General features: G+C 44.9%; 1 protein-coding gene across 3 annotated transcripts in view; it reads right to left on the reverse strand.

Moving 5' to 3' along the window:
* The window catches only part of LOC119962749 (probable E3 ubiquitin-protein ligase HERC1), a 594,360-nt gene that overhangs the window by 271,323 nt on the left and 301,899 nt on the right, over window positions 1–21,138 (reverse strand). For all 3 annotated transcript variants that reach the window (XM_038790765.1, XM_038790766.1, XM_038790764.1), the window contains 2 exons: window positions 9,929–10,030; window positions 3,296–3,488 (listed from right to left, as the gene is read on the reverse strand). In XM_038790765.1, coding sequence (XP_038646693.1) covers window positions 3,296–3,488; window positions 9,929–10,030 — 295 coding nt within the window. The remainder of the gene's footprint in view (window positions 1–3,295; window positions 3,489–9,928; window positions 10,031–21,138) is intronic.

Below are 21,138 nucleotides of genomic sequence, written 5' to 3' on the forward strand. Positions count from 1 at the left end.
AATGTCCAATTCACCTAATAGCACATCTTTTGGGACTTGTGGGAGGAAACCGGAGCACCCAGGGGAATCCCACATGGACACAGGGAGAACAAGCAGACTCTGCACAGTGACCCAAGACAGGAATCGAACCTGGAACCCTGGAACTGTGAAGCAACAATGCTAACCACTGTGCTACCATGCCACTCTAAAAAACTCTAACAAAGAAGAATATTCCTACATTGAACTGAAGACACCTTTCCCAAACCTGGAAATAATGTGTGGGGTGCTAACTATACTCTGGATTTAGCTCATTGAGTTACATAATATTGGATGTTGTTTGGAAAAAAGGGTGTTTCTCAAAGTTCAGGAAACCTAGGTGGTTAGGAACAAGGGGTAACTTCACGTGTAGCCACTATTATAGTTAAGTGTACTGTTGTAGTGTCTTTCTTGTCGTGTGTATTCTTTTAAGTTATTAAATATTTTTTCTTAATTGATCACAAGACTGGACTGTTCCTCTCTGGTTTACATATCTTTTCTCATATTGTGCCAAATTGAAAATATACACCACTAAAAATATGGTATAGGAGACCCTTGCATCAGCAGGGTTCTGAACAAAAGTGGGATTGTTTGGGTGGGATTTTGAAAAGCACAATTCCATGGCTGTAGAGGAATTTGTGACTTTTAAACACGAGAGTGAGGAAAGCTTTGAACCAAATGAGGAGTTGTGATTTAAAAGTGATTGCAACATAGCTCTTGCAATGGCTAAGATTTGTTTGGGAGTAGATAATATAACCGTTGAAAGTTTGCAAAGCGTACCTAAAGCTGAATTGATAGAATTGACAAATATGTCACAATTAGGGTTACCTGCAAGAACTAAGAAAGTTGAGATAATCGAAAGAATAGTGAAGCATTTAAATGTGCAAGAGTTGTCAGATAGACCAGGTTCTTCAAAAAGTGAGGAAATTGAATTACCTAAAATTCAATTATAAATGAAACAATTTGAAATGCATGAAAATGATAAAGAGAAAAGAAAATGAAAATTAAAGGAAAAGAGCTTTTCAAAAAGGAAATTTAAACGGTGAAATGACGTGGAAGTGGAGAGATTAGCAAAGATGAAACAGAAAAGGAGAAAGAGAGGGAATTTCAGCTTAAATTGCCAGAAGTTAAAGCAGACACATTAGAACAAGGTGAGAAGGTAATTCTGGCCAAGGACCTACTGGGGACGTGTTCAGATTTGTACCGGCCCTTCCAAAATCTGATGACTCTGTGGAACCATTTTTCAATCCATTTGAGAAAATAGCAAGATAAATGAAATGGTTGCAAGATTTTTAGAAGCTGCTCTTACATAGTAAATCCGTAGGTAGGGCGAGTGAAGTTTATGCTTGTTTGTCAGAAGAAAGGTCCTCTGGGGCTGGTTTAGCACAGGGCTAAATCGCTGGCTTTTAAAGCAGGCCAAAGCAGGCCAGCAGCACGGTTCAATTCCCGTACCAGCCTCTCCAAACAGGCGCCTAAATGTGGCGACTAGGGGATTTTCACAGTCACTTCATTTGAAGCCTACTTGTGACAATAAGAGATTTTCATTTCATTTCATTTTTCATAGGTCCAGGGAGTATGATACAGTGAAGAAAGTTATATTGAGTGCTTATGAGTTAGTACCGGAGGCTTATAGATATAAGTTTTGAAATGTAAGAAAATAGTCTCAAAAGACTTGCACTGAATTTTAAAAGGTTAAATAAAGTAGTTTTGATAGGTGGGTAAACGCATTAAAAGTAGAAGGAACCCAAGAAGTTCTTACAGAAATAATTCTGATGGAAGAATTCAAAGATTCATTACCTGCAGTAATAAGAACACATATGAACGAAGACAGAGTTAAAACTGTGAGGCAAGCCGCTGAACTAGCTGATGACTAGGAACTGGTTCATAGGTCAAAGTATTTTTTTTGATACACTTCTAAATTTGAGAAGGATAGAAAATGGGAAGGTGCGAGAAAAGACAGTCAAGCAAGAGAGGGGGTGGTCGAATATTCCAATGAGATTTCAAAGTGAAAAAGATAGTTCTGCGGGAATGAGGGTCATGAGGAAAGTAAGATGTAATAAACTGAGCCATACAAAATCACTATGCTGAGATTTAAATGGCAAATCAGCTGGAGTTATATATAAGTCTTAAAAAAGGAAATATTATATCAGAGATTGAAGAGAAACTTGTAGAGGCTGTACATAGAGAAGAAATATCTACTCAGTTTTGCATCTTTTGATTTTTCTTTTCCACATATTTAAGAATTTCTCTTTTAAATGTTATTTTGGACATTGCGTCTAACACTAGCATTGTTTTCTAAATCTGAGAAGGATAGAAAATGGGAAGGTGCGAGAAGACAGTCAAGCAAGAGAGAGAGTGATTGAATATTCCAAGGAGGTTTTTAAAATAAATTTAGAGTACCCAATTTATATTTTCCAATTAAGGGGCAATTTAGTGTGTCCAATCCACATCTTTGGGTTGTGCTACCATGCTGCCCCACTGTGTTACCATGGAGCAGCGTGGTAGCACAGGGGGAAGCACGGTAGCCCAGCGGGAAACATGGTAGCACAGTGGTTACCATGGTTGCTTCACAGCGCCAGGGTCTCAGGTTTGATTCCCAGCTTGGGTCACTGTCTGTGCGGAGTCTGCACGTTCTCCCCGTGTCTGCTTGGGTTTCCTCTGGGTGTTCTGGTTTCCTCCCACAGTCCAAAGATGTGCAGGGTGGGTGGACTGGCCATGCTAAATTGCCCATAGTGTCCAAAAAAAGGTTACGTGGGGTTAATGGGTTATGGGGATAAGGTGGAAGGGTGGGGCTTAAGTAGAGTCCTCTTTCCAAGGGTTGGTGCAGCTCGATGGGCCAAATGGCTTCCTTTTGCACTGCAAATTCTGTAATGGCATGAACACATTTTCCCGACAGCGTTTTCTACATGCTCACAGCCTTATTAAAAAGACTTCGCCAAAGACTTTCTTTGTTTTAAAAAAAAAAGTTTAAATTTATGCCCTGTAGTTCACTGACGAGGAAAATGAGGGAAAACCATTCCACTAATTAAATATTTTCTAATTTCTAAACACATCTTATTAGATTTTCTTGCAATCCTTTTTATTCTAACCAGCACTTTCACCTTGGCTTTTATCTCTGGTATCAGCTTGTTAATTCCGAACCAAAAATTTACCTTTATTAAAAAAATGGATTGGTGGAGAATTTATCTTATGAATGATTTTAAAACCAAATTTAGCAGATATAAGCAACAAGCTTTTTAGGAAAAGCCTAAACACTAACTACTTCAGAGTTGCTGCTTACCCTTCAATTGCATCTTCCCTGTCAACACCTTCAGGATTGTGTATTATAACCTCAGACTCTAAAGGTGTCTCCAAATCATTATCCATAGTGGCGGAGGAATAAACAATGACTTCCTGTTCCTCTGCTAGAGGATGTTCTAGCATCCAGCTGGCCAGTTGTTCAATTGATTGTGGGTCTGCATCCCCAGAAACACCTATATAAAGGGAATCAGCAACATCCAATTATATTCATCCACAAAATCAAAAAGGTAAGCGATAAACATGGAAATGAAGTACAACAAATGATGTACATATTTAAGAAGTCATTATCGTGTAACTATAGCAGTTCAATGGCATTTTCTGGTATCAGATATTCATAACACTACTGGATAAATCATCCTACCTTCTTGGAAATAATTAAAATTGAGGGATAAAGAACCAAGAAGCACAGAAGCCTAAATTATATCTTGCTTGTGCTGGCCTTAGTACATACACAAGCCCTTCCCTCCTCTATTACCACGTCAATGTCTGTGATCTTCTGGCTACATTGGCTACTAATTTTCACTCCCTCCTTGGTCTCCAACTCTACTGCTCCTTGAACAATACAGTCTGATATGCTGCTTCTCCATTTGTCTACTGATTCAACATCTTCCCACTGAGGATGTACTTGATGATATTGTGCCCGTGGGCTGTTTATTGCAGTGCTTGGTAGGTCTTGAAATGTGCAGCCTGCCCCCCCCCCCCCCCCCCCCCCATGATAAGTGGGCCAGAGAAATTTGACACTAGTACCCACACTTCCTCTTCCCACCAGGTAATAATTATTCCAGACAAGTGGAAGCTCAACCCTTCCTTTCTGCTGTGGAGAAAATAGGCTCCAAGAAAGTCAGAAGGTACATTTTGCTCCACCTGAGGAGCTATGGGCAACAGCTATGGGCCCTACTTACTGGAATACAACATAGACCCACCCCCCTTTCTCACCCCTACCAACAGATAAGAAAAACAATACTGGAATATCACCCATCCAAATGGTTATTTGTCCTCTGTCCAGCTGCAGTACTTTGCCAGCTTTTACTCCTCCACATTTGCGTTTTCCACATCATTCATCTTCCTTTAATCTCTTTAGTATAACTAACCTCAACATCTATCTCTGGTTGATGTGCAAACATCCCTAATCATAGGATACAAATATAGCCACATTCTAAAAGAGACAATGTTTAACCAACCTTTGGTATAACTGTTCCTCTGAAACAATCATCCATGCTGAAAGGAACCCCAGCTCTTTTTCTCTACAGCCAGACATCTCTGTAACTCCTCTCTCCATTGTGTAAACAAGTGCAAAGAGATCATGGTCACCAAGGTAAAGAGCATTCATTCAACTGCATCTGCTTCCCCTTTTTCCTGCCTGCTAAAATGCCTTCTCCAATCTTTAGTCAACAACACATCACTCTGTAGCTTCACAGAGTTTCCTTCAGTACTTCCTTCCAACTTTATTATGCACATAAGAATTCCACTCTGCTCTTTGACTTTATTTCCACAAATCTCCCAACAACCAAGCCATCCTTTACATCGGATAAATGGCACAGAAACAAGCCATTTAATCCAACCAGTCCATGTTTATATATTGCACCAATTTAGTTTCTTCCCATCTTTTATCATCTAAATCTATCACTGTAACCATCTATTCCCTCTTCCCTCATATGCTTGTCTAGTTTCCCCTTAAATATATCTATTTGCTTCAATCTCTCTCTGCGGTAGCAAGTTCCACATTCTTACCATTCTTGGTGACCATCTTACATTGATAGCCTCTAGTTATACAATTCCCCACTCTCTGCAAAATACTCTCTCTGCATCCAATCTATCAAAACTGTTCAGAATTTTAAAGACTCCTGTTAAATCACTTCTCAGCCTTCTTTTTCAAGAGGGAAGACCAGCCTGAATAAGGCTGTAATGTGAGCTGATTGTATAAATAGCTTCTTCTCCTCAAGCAGAGTCTTTCCCTTGGAAAATTATCAGGTCAGAAATTCCCTTCATTCTTCTATTCTTACGAACCACCAATCCATTTCCAATCTCCCTTTTCTCTCTCCAAGGTCCTTGAACATGTTGTTGTCTTTTTGCACCTCTCTAGTGTAACTCTGTTTGAATTCCTTCAATCAGGTTTTTAGCTTGAAACAGTCCAAGCCAAATTTATGCACTTCATCCAGTACCTTCAACCTTCACCCCCTTCTCCACCCACATACAGTGGTAGTAGTGTGCAACAGCTACAAAATGCACCACAGCAACTTGTAAAGCCTTCTTTGACAGCATCTTACAAGCCTGCATGGCCTCTAGATCTAAAAGGACAAGGGCAGAAGTGGAATAAGAACAGTATCCTGACTTGAAACTATATCGCTGTTCCTTCCCTGTCACTTGGTAAATAAACTGGAATTCCCTACTTAAGAGGATTTGGATCAATACACACCACAGGCCTGTAGTTATTCAAGAGGGCAGCTCACTGCCACCTTCTCAAGCGTAATTAAGGATTGGCGACAAATGCTGACCTAGCCACGATGCTCACATCTCATGCACAAATAATCTTGTAACTATGAGCAAGGTGCCTTTGGTAACTTCTGTAAGGTTTTACACGGTAAATTACACCATTCTCCTCCAATGCTTTGCCTCCAGCTCAGTAGTAGTGTCCCTGCTTCATTCCAGTTTTGACTCCAATTGTAGCCACAACATCTAATAATAGAATAATAAACTTTTTATTGTCACAAGTAGGCTTACATTAACACTGCAATTAAGTTACTATGAAAATCCCCTAGTCGCCACACTCCAGTGCCTGTTGGGTACATGGAAGGAGAATTCATAATGTCCAAATCACCTAACAGCACATCTTTCGGGACTTGTGGGAGGAAATCAAAGCACCCGGAGGAAACCCATGCAGACACGGGGGGAACGTGCAGACTCCGCACAGACAATGACCCAAGTAGGGAATCGTACCTAGGACCCTGTGTTATGGGCCAGGGTTTAGAAAACTCCAAAGTATATCATGGAGTTCACCTGACCTACAACTGTTATTGATTTTGGTTACGATGCACACAAGGCCTGCCTTTCAGGTGTTATTCAACAGAGGCCTTAAACACTTTTACTGAACAAACAAGCTTTATTCTACAAATTTAGTTAACATTTTTATAAACACACACAGTAAGCATTTATATCAACTACAAACATAAATACCCCACACAGCTACAATAATCTATGTATAAATTCCCCCTTTTAACTGTTCCAAATAAATAACAAGATCCCATAAACCAGTACCCCCTTTTCAAAAGGTGTGGCCCAGCACACAGCACTCGAGACCTGGTATGGATGCTCTTGTTTCCTTTTCAAAACAGCAGATTTGAATTCATCCAGAAAGAAATTATTTTTTTTCACGTTATCAAGCAGTCTGGAAACAGCCTTTAAACTGAAGATAGAGAGACAAGCCAAGATACTTCTCTTTTGGAGTACAGAAGCCAAATGAGAAAACGAAAGCAAAAACTCAGAGCCACAAACAAGCCCCAAACCAAAGTGAAAGTAAAGCCAACTCCACCCAGACAATGGCATCACTGAAGCCATGTGATAAGACAAAAACATTTCTTAAAGGGACACACCCATAACACCTAGCACTATGAAGCAACAGTGCTAACCACTGTGCTACTTGGCCGCCTATAATCTGTAGCAAAGGGGATGCAGTGGTGTAGTTGTATTGTCACTGGACTAGTAAATCAGAGGCCCAGAGTAGTGCTGTGGGGACCCAGGTTCGAATGTAGCCACTGCAGACGGTGAAATTTGCATTGTTGATTGTCGTAAAAACCCATTTGGTTCATTAATCTCCTTTAGGGAAGGAAATCTGCCATCCTTACCTGGGTCTGGCCTACATGTGACTCTAGGCCCACAACAATATGGTTGACCTTTAACTGCCCTCTCAAGGGCAATTAGGGATGGGCAATAAATGCTGGCACAGCCAGCGATGCCCATGTACCACGAATTAATTTATTTTTTCCCCAACCCACACACTTGGGAGATCCATCCTTCATTTCTCTTATTCCTAATTTAAAAGCTGCCTCTTAGTCCCATCATCAGCTAACATGAAGTCAGCTTCCGCCTGCTTCATAAGCAACTCAACTTTCCACAATCCTTCTGCTTCTACCCTTCCACCACTTTGGTTGTAAAACAGTTTGTCCAATACCTAATTCAATAGAAATTTCTTCCACTAACTACTGGACTATCAAAGTCCTTGGCTTCAGTTAGAAACTCTGTGGCCATGATTTAACGGGAAAGAGTATCCCGTTTTGGACTCGTTTAGCGGAGTATTTTTCATCCCCTGCAGCACCGTGAATGGCCCTATCAAACGGGACTCTGTTTTTTGCCTCGGCGAGGAACGCCATGCCGACCACTCAGGGGGCCTCCAATTGCCTGGGAAATGTTCCATGGGGCTGGTTTAGCACAGTGGGCTAAACAGCTGGCTTGTAATGCAGAACAAAGGCAGCAGTGCGGGTTCAATTCCAGTACCGGCCTCCCCGAACAGGCACCGGAATGTGGCGACTAGGGGCTTTTCACAGTAACTTAATTGAAGCCTACTTGTGACAATAAGCAATTAATATTATTACGCTTGGTCCATGTTTGTGTAAACCAGTGCTAAACCGCACCATGGCATGGTCTCCCAGGCACAAGTGTTCAATCCTGGGTGTCAGGAGCATCGGGCGCCTACATATTTAACTGAGCCTAACTGCTTACTTAAATATGTAAATCTGGACCGTGTGTCTTTGCTACTATTAGTTCCATCCTCCTCCATGACCACTATTTTAAATTGAAAAAAATTGTCCCAAATTCAGGGCACCTTTGACCCTGACACGAATTTCTGATCCCATTTCCTCCCAATCAAAGTCCACTAATTTGCAGTGGACAAATAATCAAGGATCCCTCCAACCCGGCGTACTCACTTTTCCAACTTCTTCCATCGGGCAGGAGATACAGAAGTCTGAGAACACGCACAAACAGACTCAAAAACAGCTTCTTCCCCACGGTCAGCAGACTCCTAAATGACCCTCTTATTGACTGACCTCATTAACACTACACCCTATATGCCTCATCCAATGCCAATGCTTACGTAGTTACATTGTATATCTTGTGTTGCCCTATTATGTATTTTCTTGAATTTTGTTTAATTCCCTTTTCTTCCCATGTACTGAATGATCTGTTGAGCTGCTTGCAGAAAAATACTTTTCACTGTACCTTGGTACACGTGACAATAAACAAATCCATCCATCCATCCAATATTCAGAATATTGCATAACTTTATTCCCATCTGAGCCCACTTGGCACCTATGCATTCCAAAATTGGTTACTTCAGTTTTGTTGCCCCTGGTTTATTTCCTATTCTCTAACCTGTGTGAATTTCAAGTCTTGAAAAACTGTGCACCATGCATCCTATCCTGCAACAAGTTCTGCTCATCCATCATCCCTATCCTTGTGGTCTGTATTGTCTCACTATACCCAGTGTCTCAAACTTAAAAGTTTGCATCCTTATGATTAAATCCATTCAAAGCCTCACCCATTTCAATTTCTGCTATCTCTACTAACCATTTGACTTGTCCCAAACTCTGTTCCTTTGATTTTGTCCTTAATCACATAGCAAGTGGTTAGGATCTAGAATGCACTACCTAAGTGTTGTAGCGGCTGATATAATGAGGGTTTTCAAAAGTGAACTATACAAGTGAAGAAATTTGCGGAGCGACAGAAGGAGGGCAGGAAAATGACCACCAGCTGAGTTGCTCTTGCAGAGAGTGGCATGGGCACGGCAGACTGAATGGCCTCCTTCTGTGCTGTAACCATTCTTGTACATCCCTTATTTCATTCACCCTACCATCGGTAGTTGCTCTTTTTCCCACCTAGACCCCACATTCTGGAACATTTTTTAAAGCTCCTCCAGATACTACTATTTCTTACTATCAACCTTGGAATCAATTTTTAGCCACCCCTCCTAACAACGTAACAAGGGATTTTCTGGCTCTTCCCACCTGTGGGATCATCCTGTCCCACTGAAGGCAACACCCTGTGGTGGGTTCCCCAGCAGCGGGATGGGCGAGTCACATAAAACACTGTACATATGGCAGGACTGGAAGATCTCACCGGCAGTCAATGGCAAGCCCTATCTGACACGGGAAACACGCCGGTGGGAGGCTGAAGAATCCCATGCTCTGTCATCATTTTTCCTTGGTACATTTGGAGAGTTGAAACGTACAAATGGAAGTTATTCTTGTAATAAATAAATTCTTAAATAGCAAACATCTTGAACATTAGAAACATCTGACAACTGCTATGCATCTTTACTCTCTCCATATAATACGCATCTGGGGGTTCAGGCTCATTCTTTCAATTTAAAATTGAGAAAAACATGAGGCAAACTTTTGGGTTCAGCATTCCTGGGCATAGTGTTGCAGTATTGGAAATATCAGGAATTTATAGGACCTGATAAATGTTTCATACAATAAAATGATATGTCCAACCTATTTTCAAGTCAAGTAATCATTGCATACGAAAGAGTAGCATTGTCCTAAAGAATTGAACTTGCCACCAATACGAACGTTTGAAATCATGAACTACATCACTATTTCAAACTGATTTACTGTACCTGCAGCATCAACTGCTTTGCAAATATGCCTCAAAGAAAACCCCATTTCTAGCAAGGGAACAGCAACAGGAGGTGGATGTTCAGGAGGATCACTTCTACAATCTATTGAAAATGAAGGAGAAATTATGGCATTACATTTTCAACATTACCGGAAGGTGCAAAAGATCTTCAAAAACATTTATCCTCATCAATCTACCTGTCACACATAGATGCAACTGCCCATTACAGCATTCATAGAAGTGACCAATGCACAGACCTTATGAAATCTGAAATTAAGTCTAATGATGACTATGAAACCATTATTGACTGTAGTAAAAACTCATCTGGTTCACTCGTGTCCTTTAGGGAAGGAAGTCTGTCATCCTTACCTGCTCTGGCCCACATATGACTCCAGATTCACAGCAGTGTGGTTGACTCTCAATTGTTCTCATGAATGGGCAATAAACGCTGGCACAGCCTGTGATACCCACATCCCATGAATGAATAAAAAGTGAAATCAATCTTCACACTGAAGAAACTCTCCATTGTGTTCGTAGAACTATTACAATACTAAATGGAATAGATTCCAAACAGACCTAGTAGCCCAAAACTGGGCATTCATGAGGCAATGTGGGCCATCAACAGAAGCAGAATTCTACTCCACCATGATCTGTGACCTCATGGCCCAACATGACCCCACTCTATCATTATTGTCAAGTCAAGGGACCAACCATGATGGGTTGAGGAGAATGCCAGGAACAGCAGCAGGAATATGTGAAAATGGCTTGGTGAAGACACGAGACAGTGCAGTCAACAAGCTAGAGATAATGCAAAGCAACTCCACAAACAATAGTCAGTTCAGAGATCAGCAGTCCTACTCCATCCTGTCATGAATGGTGGTGGACAATTCTTGAAGGCTACAAGAACACCCTGATCCTCAATTATTCCGGGGCAATGCACATGAGTTCAATTGACAAGGCTGAAATGACTTCAAACAATATTAGTCTACATGTGCTTAGAGTAGTCAGAGGTAATGTGAGCTCGTTGAAACTTGATAACACTGCCACCATTGAAAATAAGGAAATGGCAGATGGACTGAATAATTTCATCCATCATATTTATAGCAGAGAAGAGTTCAGCATGCCAGATATCACAAGAAAACTATTACTGAATTAGTCAGGGAATCACCAAAATTAATGTAGGCAATATAACAGTAAAGGAGAAATTAATGGAACTAAAGAGCAACAAGTATCTAGGATTAGGTGGTTTCTGTTATCTCCTGACTGAGCGACCAAAAGGAAGCGATGATGAAAGCTAGCAAATGTTTTAATCACACGATAAACGACTTCCAGGGATGACGATGTGCTGAGCAGTCACACGCTAGGTGGCACTCCTCCTGTAGACCCAAAGCGCTGAGGGAACACCAGCAGGAGATAAAAGTGGAGGTAAAAGCAGACATTGAGGCCGTGGTGAAAGCAGCGGTGGCCAAGACCCTGGCTCAAATACAGCTCGCCCTGAGCAGAGCAGAGATTGGAAGCCCTAGAGGTGACCATTAAAGAGTTGGAAAAGGCCGCAACTGACAAGAGCGATCGGATCACGGCACTGGAAAAGGAGGTGGCAAGGTTGGTCGTGACGCAGGGGAGCCAGAAGGGCAAAGTAGAAGACCAAGAGAACTGCTCGAGAAGGCAAAACATACGGATTGTGGGCCTATCGGAGAATATCGAAGGCAGGGACCCAAAGATATACGTGGCTGAGATGCTGGGCAAATTAGTGGGGAGGGAAACTTGCCCCAACCCACCAGAAATGGAGAGTGCACACCGGTCGCTGCACCCGAAACCCAAAGCGGAGAGCAACCGGTGGACAGTAAGAGCCAAACTGCACCGGTACCAAGACCGGGAAAAGATCCTGCACTGGGCCAGACATACCAAGAACTACCACTAGGAAGGGCATGGTATTAGGATATACCAAGGCACTGGGGTGGACTTGGCCAGGAAACGGGCTGAGTTTAACAGGGCAAAAGCAGCCCTGTACAAGAACGGCGTACGCTTAGGTATGCTGTACCAAGCGAAACTCTGGGTCACACATCAAGGCAACAAACATTTCTTCACAGCCCCCGCCGAGGCAAACAAGTTTGTCGAGCAATGCGGGCTGGAACACAGACAGCAGGGGAAGAAATAAGGGTCTCTGGCAAGGAGCAACAGCATGCCGACGAGGGGGGCGGGGACAGCGGGGAACGACAAAAAGCAAACCATTGCCGAGGGATGGCTTCAGGTGGGAAACCGTAACCTAGTACGAAAGAATGGGCGCAGCGGGAAGGGGAAGCAAAGTAGCAAGCAAGAGGAGTGCAGGGTAAGACGGGAAAGAACGGGCAGTAACCACAGAGAGTGGGCGAGGGAGAAGTGAGACAGTAACTTCCGGGAGGGGATCACCGTACAAGCATGAAAGCTAGCATTGGGGGTATGCAGCAGAGCATGTCCCCAACATGGGGGATAGTGCCGGGGGGGGGAGGGCACACAACAAGGACAGGGGGGACAAATGGGGATAGGAGCAGGAGAAAGGGGGACAAAAGAGGGGGAAATGGGAGGGTCGGGAAGGGAATGGAGGAAAAATAGGATTAGGACGAAAGCAGCAATGAGGCTACAAAGGGCCACAACCAGTGGCCCGGAGCAAGGAAGCACTGCAAGCAACCACCCAGTACGGTCTCTGGGCGAAGGGAGACCCCGGAGTGCAGGAGAAGACTTACATGGCAGACGCACCACTGGTAGCCATGTTGGGTGCCCCCTGGACAAAGGGAAACCCCGGAGAGCAGGAGCCAGACCGCACGGGGAGAGCAGTGACAGCTGCCATCTTGGACGGCCCCCTAACAAAAGGAAACCCCAGAGTGCAGGGCGCATCCAACAGGTAAGTATGGTTAATCCTTCAGGAGCAGGGGGACGGAAGCCCCCCCACCAGGATTGTCACCTGGAACGTAACGGGACTCAATGGCCCAGTGAAAAGATCCAGTGTCTTCACCCACCTAAGAAACATGAAAGCCAACATAGTCTTCCTCCAAGAGACGCCCCTGAGAGAGCAGGACTGATTCCGGTAAGGAAGGGCTGGGTGGGACAGACCTATCATTCCTGCTACGGGACGAGAGGCAAAGGGGGTGGCAATACTGATCAGCAAGAGGACAATGTTCAAGGCGACGAAGACTGTTACGGACCCAGGGGGACGGTACATCATGGTTAGCGGGGCCCTGGACGGGGCACCGATAGTACTTGTTAACGTGTACGCTCCCAACTGGGACGACATGAAATTCATTAAAAAGACCGTGGCGGAAATCCCTGACATAGCGACGTACCGACTAATCATGAGTTGGGGACTTTAACTGTGCACAGGACCCAAGCACAGACAGGTCAAACTCCAAAACAGGGAAGTCCTCAAACATGGCAAAGGGACTCTGTAGTTTTATGGAGCAGATGGGGGCGGTGGACCCTTGGAGGTTCACCCACCCGGGGGAGAAGGAGTTCTTCTTCTCCCTAGTACACAACGTATATAGCAGGATTGACTTTTTTGCGGTGGGGAGAAAGGTATTTCCAGGGCTGACCAAAACGGAATACTCCGCAATTGTAATCTCCGACCACGCTCCACATTATATGAATGTGAAGTTGGAGACGCGTAGGGCCCAACGCCCCACATGGAGGTTGGACACTGCCCTCTTAGCCGACAGGCTTTCAGTGAAAGGTTATCACAGGCCATAGCGGAGTATACGGAGAAGAACCAAAATGGGGAGGTCTCACCCTCCATGTTCTGGGAGGTGCTGAAAGTGATTAGAGAGGAACTTATCGCCTTCAAAGTACGAAAATATAATGAGGAAAGGACAGTTAGGCAGCATACTGGAGGTAGACCATAAATACTCCGAGGCCCCAATCGTAGAGCTCCTGGCGGAGAGGAAAAAGCTACAAATGGACTTTGACCTGTTCTCCTCGAGGAAGGCAGTGCACGAACTCTGCCTGGCACGGGGGACCCTGTACGAACACAGAGACAAAGCCAGCCGCCTGCTGGCACACCAGCTGAGAAAGCAGGCAGCCACTAGAGGGATCGCACAAATCAGGGACAACAGAGGCACATTAGAAGCGGACCCAGAAAAAGCCAACAAAACCTTTGAGGTCTTTTACCGAGGGCTGTACTCCTCGGAACCCCCAGCAGGGGAATTGGGGATTTAACGGTTCCTCGATGGACTGGACAAGCAGGTTGTGGGAGAGGGCGGAAAATGGGGCTTGGAAGCACCACTAGCACTGGGAAAGATCATGAAGAGTATTAGCTCCATGCAGGCGGGGAAGGTGCCAGGACCAGACAGGTTCCAGGCGGACTTCTATAAACAATATGCAACAGCACTGGCCCCGCACCTGCAGGAGATGTTCACAGATTCGCTGGCTTGGGGCATACTGCCACCTACACTAACACAGTCCTCAATCTCGCTAATACCTAAGAAAGACAAAGACCCAACGGAATGTGGGTCATACAGATCCATCTCACTACGTAGACGCCAAAATATTGGTCAAGGTCCCAGCCAAAAGGCTAGAAGACTGCATACCAGAAGTGGTCGCAGAGGATCAAACGGACTTTGTCAAAGGTAGGCAGCTAACATCAAACATCAAGCGTCTGCTGAACATGATAATGACCCAGAGGTGATCGTCTCGCTGGACGCAGAAAAGGCCTTCGATAGAGTCCAGTGGCAGTACCTCATAGAGGTACTGAAGCGGTTCGGGCACAGATCGGGGCTCACCTCCTGGGTGAAGTTCCTATACAACGCTCTCATGGCGAGCGAATGGACAAACAACACCAACTCCCAGTACTTCCAGATGCACAGGGCACCAGGCAGGGATGCCCGCTGTCCCCACTGTTGTTCACCCTAGCGATTGAACCGCTAGCGATTGCTCTCAGAACTGCAAAAAACTGGAGGGGGATCCAAAGGGGAGGCAGAGAGAACAGAGTCTCGCTCTACGCGGGTGACTTGCTCCTCTACATGTCAGACCCACAAAGCAGCATGGAAGAAATCATCACGCTCCTGAAAGAGTTTGGTACCTTCTCGGGCTACAAACTCAACATGAGCAAAAGCAAGATCTTTCCGGTGTACACACAAGGTGGAGGGGCAACATTAATGGGACTGCCGTTTAAACAAGCCCGACACAAATTCCGCTACCTGGGGATCCAAATCACTCACGACTGGACGGGGATCCACAAATGTATCCTGACCAGTCTGACAGAGGAAGTCAAAAAGGACCTGCAAAGATGGAACACACTCCCACTCTTCCTCGTGAAGTGAGTGCAGACAATCAAAATGAACGTACTGCCCAGGTACCTCTTCCTACTTAGATCTATCCCGATCTATATCCCCCAAGGCCTTTTTCAACTCATTGGACAAGTTAATCCTGGCGTTTGTATGGGGGGGGGGGGGGGGGAGGATGCGAGGATCCCAAAGACGGTCCTACAGAAAACAAAGTCCAGGGGAGGGCTAGCCCTCCCAAACCTACAATTCTACCACTGGGCGACAACAGCAGAATGAGTAAGGGAATGGATCAAGGAGCCAGAAGCTGAATGGATTAGCGTGGAGGAGGCCTCCTACAGGGGGACCTCGCTCCGGGCCCTTGCCACGGCGCCACTCCCATTCCCACCCAAAAAACACTCCAGCAGCCCATTGGTGGTAGCCATCCTCCAGACCCGGAACCAACTACGGCAGCAATTCGGGGGAGAGACGACTGACAGTCAGGCACCTATACACTGACGGCAGCGTCACAACACTGGACGAACTGACGGAGAGATTTCAGCTAGCTCAGGACAACGAACGAAGGTACCTGCAGTTTAAAAACTTCCTACGGAAGGAGACGAGGGCGTACCCATATCACCACTACTAGACACTACTATTTGACGCAAACATTCTAGGTAAAGGAATCTGTAGCAACATGTACGAACGACTGATAGAAAGGGCCGACACTGTGCTAAACGCAATGAGGAAGAAATGGAAGGAAGACCTGGGGCTCGAAATAGGGTGGGGTGGAGTGAAGCACTGCATAGGGTCAACTCCACCTCCACGTGCGCAAGACTCAACCTAACGCAACCAAAGATGGTATGTAGAGCCCACCTAACAAGAACCCAAATGAATAGGTTCTTCCCGGAGATGGAGGACAGATGTGCCAAGGGGACTCAGCCAACCACGCCCACATGTTCTGGTCTTGCCCCAGACTAGCTGGACAGGCTTCTTCAAGGCAATGTCCAAAGTGGTGGGGGTAAGTGTGGAGCCATGCCCGAACGTGGCGGTCTTCGGGGTATCTGATCAGCCAGATCTATTCATGGGGAGGAGGGCGGACCCTTGCCTTCTTGATCACCCACTGTAGAATCCTGCTCGGCTGACGGCTTGACTATCCAAAGCTTGACTATCCAAAGCTGCAGACTGGCTGTTCGACCTATCAGAATCTCTCCAAATGGAGCAAATCAAATTCGCCATCCGAGGGTCGGACGATGGTTTATTCAGTGCATGGGAGCCATTCACTCAACTGTTCCAGGACCTGTTTGTGGCCAATGAACAGGCTGATAAATAATCGAGTAGCCAAGAGCCAGGGAAAAGTAGCCAAAATTGGAGAAAGAGAAGGAAGGAGGGAAAGGCGGGGGGTGGGGGCAGTGCAAGAGGGGGTAGGCAATATCAATAGAAAAGAAAGAACTGCAGGGAGGGAGAAAGGGAAGGAGCAGCAGGGGGGTAAAAGGGGGGGGGGAAGGGGGGTAAAAGGGGGGGGAGAAAGGGGGGTAAAAGGGGGGGGAAAGGAGGGTAAAGGGGGGGAGGGGCAGGGAGGGGAGAAAAAGGAAAGACAGGAGGCAAACATCAAGAGGGGAACCGGGGGGGGGGGGGGGGGGGGGGGGGGGGGGGATGATGAGGGAACATGAACTGGAAGGAGAGCACAGGAAATGGCAACAACCATGACAAACACAGCAACAAAGAGTGAGAAAGTACAGGAGGAAGAAGCAGCGAACAACCGAAGCAGAGGCAAACGCGCACCAACAGCAAAAATCGATCCGGAGAAGCAACCAATGGCGCCCCCTCCCACCCAGATATATTGTGTATTACTGGTGATGTATGTACTCTCTTTGTTTCAAAAAAAAAGGAAGAATACACAAGACATTTATACAGGTATACTGCAATTGTCTCTCCAGTACCTCAATGTATATACACTTCCCCAGTTTCACACCCCCCCACACCTTGGTTTTTGTTGCTTGTTTTTTTACGTGATTTTGCTAACTATCTGGAGTTGTTGTTTTCATCTTGTTTGTAATATCTGTGCACTTTTTTCCTTTGTTTACACCTGTAAATATACTATGTTCAAAAATAAAAAAAATTTTTTTTTTTTAAATCACACGATAAACTACAATATACAACTCCACTCCCCAAATGACCCGTCGCCCCAACCCACATCCGGGTCAGGGTTTTTAATGTCCGGTTGGCTTCCCCTGTTAAAGGAAAAGCCCCACCTTCCTTCCATCAAGGCTCCCCTGGGTACGGGTGGTGGTATGGAAATGATAATGCCGAACGATAATGGACGGCCTGGGGTTGAAATGTTTACCCACCAATGCGACCAAGTCTACGAATGACCGTGTGTCCGGTGCGTCGGGGTACATCAGGCCCTTGATCACACTGTACATGGCAATCCCGCAAACAGTGTGGAGGATGATCATTTGGTGCTCATCCCCAATGATGAAATGAAATGAAAATGAAATGAAATGAAAATCGCTTATTGTCACAAGTAGTCTTCACTGAAGTTACTGTGAAAAGCCCCTAGCTTTGGCATTGGTGTAAAAAGAAATTGCATTCTCTCCACATATTGTGACCAGTCATCCGTACCTGCATCAAAAACCTCCACCTTTCCTATGTGTGGCATGTCTGCTGTTGGTAAAGCGACCTCCTGAAGCCTATGAACAGTGAACTGAGCTGTAGTGGGAATATCTGCTTCACTTAACATTGTTTCATTTAACATTGTACTTTTCAGATACTAGAATGTTAAATGAGGAATTATTGTATAAGATTATTTAGCCTAACTTTTAGCCGTTGTTGAGAAATAGCAAGGGTCTATAATCAAGGATAGAGTGACTAACATCTTAAAAATGTTCAGCTGATCAGAGAGAGCTGAATTTCTAAAGGTATTACCCGATGAACCTGACTGGACTTTTTGAAATTGTGTCCAGTAGACAAGGAATATCTATGTACGCTATTTTCATGGATTTCCAGAAATCCCCCATAAGAGACTATCAGCTGAAGTTGAAGTTCATTGAAGTGAAAGCATATTATGACCTGGCTAAGAAACATAAGACATTGGCTGAGCAAAAGGAGGGAGCCTGCCCGTCATATTTAGATAAATAATCAAGGGGCAATTAGGCTTGTTATCAAGCCTACCGACTCCAATAAGACAATGCACAAGCCATAGAACAGAATGGGCAGTCTGATTTTAAAAAGATAGTTTTCGAAGTATGGAAGGAAATGGGTGTTCTATCAGGAGTTGCCCTTTATGGAAAGGGGGCTTGTCCCCTGATGTGTTATCCATGATGTGTTATCTTTATTGGTCTAATATCGACTGCACCTGAATGCAGTGAAACGAGAAACAGGCTTCCGACACAGGAGATGGTCCACTGTTTTAATGAACCTGCTGATTGCTGTACATAATCTGCTGTGGGTTGACACTCTATTAACCTAACTGATCACCTCCTACTGGCTTGACCAGACTAGCTCTCTACCACACGGTGATGATGTTTATTGGCCTGTGCACTGTGACTATCTCCCTAGCCGTGTCCTGTGAGAGAGGGAGAGCTTTAATGCCCTGTGGGCTTTATAGTGGTGGTGTCCTGTCTGGTGATTGGTTGTTCTGTGTCGTGTGTTCATTGGTTATCCTGTGTGTCAATCACTGCCTGTCTGCATCTCATGATATACATGAGTGGATATTATGACATCCCCCAAGACAGAATCCCCCCCCCCTTATTAATAACCATCTGCTTCCTCAAACTCACCCAAAGTGCTACGAGAGGTTGGCCATGAGACACGTCAACTCCATACTCTCAGAATGCGTTAATCCACTGCAATTTGCATACCGCCACAACCGGTCCACAGCAGAAGCCATTTCCTTGGCCCTACACATCCCTGGAGCATTTTGACAACATGGACTCCTCTATCAGATTCTTATTTATTGACTACAGCTCCGCCTTCAACACCATAGTTCCAGCCAAGCTCAGACCAAATCTCCAAAATCTAGGACTTGATTCCACACTCTGCAACTGAATCCTCGACTTCCTGACCCATAGACCACAATCAATAAGAATAAACAACACCTCCTCCACGATAGTCCTCAATACCGGGGCCCCGCAAGGCTGCATATGTAGCCGCCTACTATACTCCCTATATGCACATGACTGTGTGGGAGAACTTGGCTCCAACTCCATCTACAAGTTTGCTGATGACATGACCGTAGTGGGTAGGATCTCAAACAACAATGAGTCAGAGTGCAGGAGAGAGACAGAGAAATTAAATGAAAATGAAAATCGCTTATTACATAAGAACATAAGAACTAGGAGCAGGAGTAGGCCATCTGGCCCCTCGAGCCTGCTCCGCCATTCAATTAGATCATGGCTGATCTTTTGTGGACTCAGCTCCAATTTCCGGCCCGAACACCATAACCCTTAATCCCTTTATTCTTCAAAAAACTATCTATCTTTACCTTAAAAACATGTAATGAAGGAGCCTCAACTGCTTCACTGGGCAAGGAATTCCATAGATTCACAACCCTTTGGGTGAACAAGTTCCTCCTAAACTCAGTCCTAAATCTACTTACCCTTATTTTGAGGCTATGTCCCCTAGTTCTGCTGTCACCCGCCAGTGGAAACAACCTGCCCGCATCTATCCTATCTATTCCCTTCATAATTTTAAATGTTTCTATAAGATCCCCCCTCATCCTTCTAAATTCCAACGAGTACAGTCCCAGTCTACTCAACCTCTCCTCATAATCCAACCCCTTCAGCTCTGGGATTAACCTAGTGAACCTCCTCTGCACATCCTCCAGCGCCAGTACGTCCTTTCTCAAGTAAGGAGACCAAAACTAAACACAATACTCCAGGTGTGGCCGCACTAACACCTTATACAATTGCAACATAACCCCCCTAGTCTTAAACTCCATCCCTCTAGCAATGAAGGACAAAATTCCATTTGCCTTCTTAATCACCTGTTGCACTTGTAAACCAACCTTCTGTGACTCATGCACTAGCACACCCAAGTCTCTCTGAACAGCGGCATGCTTTAATATTTTATCATTTAAATAATAATCCCGTTTGCTGTTATTCCTACCAAAATGGATAACCTCACATTTGTCAACATTGTATTCCATCTGCCAGACCCTAGCCCATTCACTTAACCTATCCAAATCCCTCTGCAGACTTCCAGTATCCTCTGCACTTTTCGCTTTACCACTCATATTAGTGTCATCTGCAAACTTGGACACATTGCCCTTGGTCCCCAACTCCAAATCATCTATGTAAATTGTGAACAATTGTGGGCCCAACACGGATCCCTGAGGGACACCACTAGCTACTGATTGCCAACCAGAGAAACACCCATTTATCCCAACTCTTTGCTTTCTATTAATTAACCAATCCTCTATCCATGCTACTACTTTACCCTTAATGCCATGCATCTTATTGTCACGAGTCGGCTTCAATGAAGTTACCGTGAAAAGCCCCTAGTCGCCACATTCCGGCACCTGTTCGGGGAGGCTGGTACGGGAATTGAACCATGCTGCTGGCCTGCCTTGGTCTGCTTTAAAAGCCAGCGATTTACTCCAATGCGCTAAACCAGCCCCAAGAACCTAGTGGTGTAACAACAAGAATCTCTCCCTCAACATCAGCAAATTTAAGGTGCTGACAAGGTCATTGACTTCAGGAAGCAAAGTATCTACACACCCCAAAAATCTGCCTTGGTCCACCCAAGTTGCCGCCACGACCAAGAAAGCAGAACAGCACCACCACTTCCTCAGGAAATGTCCACATTGAATCTTCAATTTTTACAGATGTACCATAGAAAGCATTCTAATGACTACCCAGTGGGATAGAAAGTGCATTGCTCCGAGGTAATATCATCATCCCGATAAAGATAGTTTTTTACCCCACAAGTGAGTAAATCTCTATTGACCAGTTTGTTGCTGACATATATTGTGAATATAGTT

The sequence above is a fragment of the Scyliorhinus canicula genome, chromosome 3 (genome assembly GCF_902713615.1).
Source record: "Scyliorhinus canicula chromosome 3, sScyCan1.1, whole genome shotgun sequence".
NCBI lineage: Eukaryota > Metazoa > Chordata > Chondrichthyes > Carcharhiniformes > Scyliorhinidae > Scyliorhinus > Scyliorhinus canicula.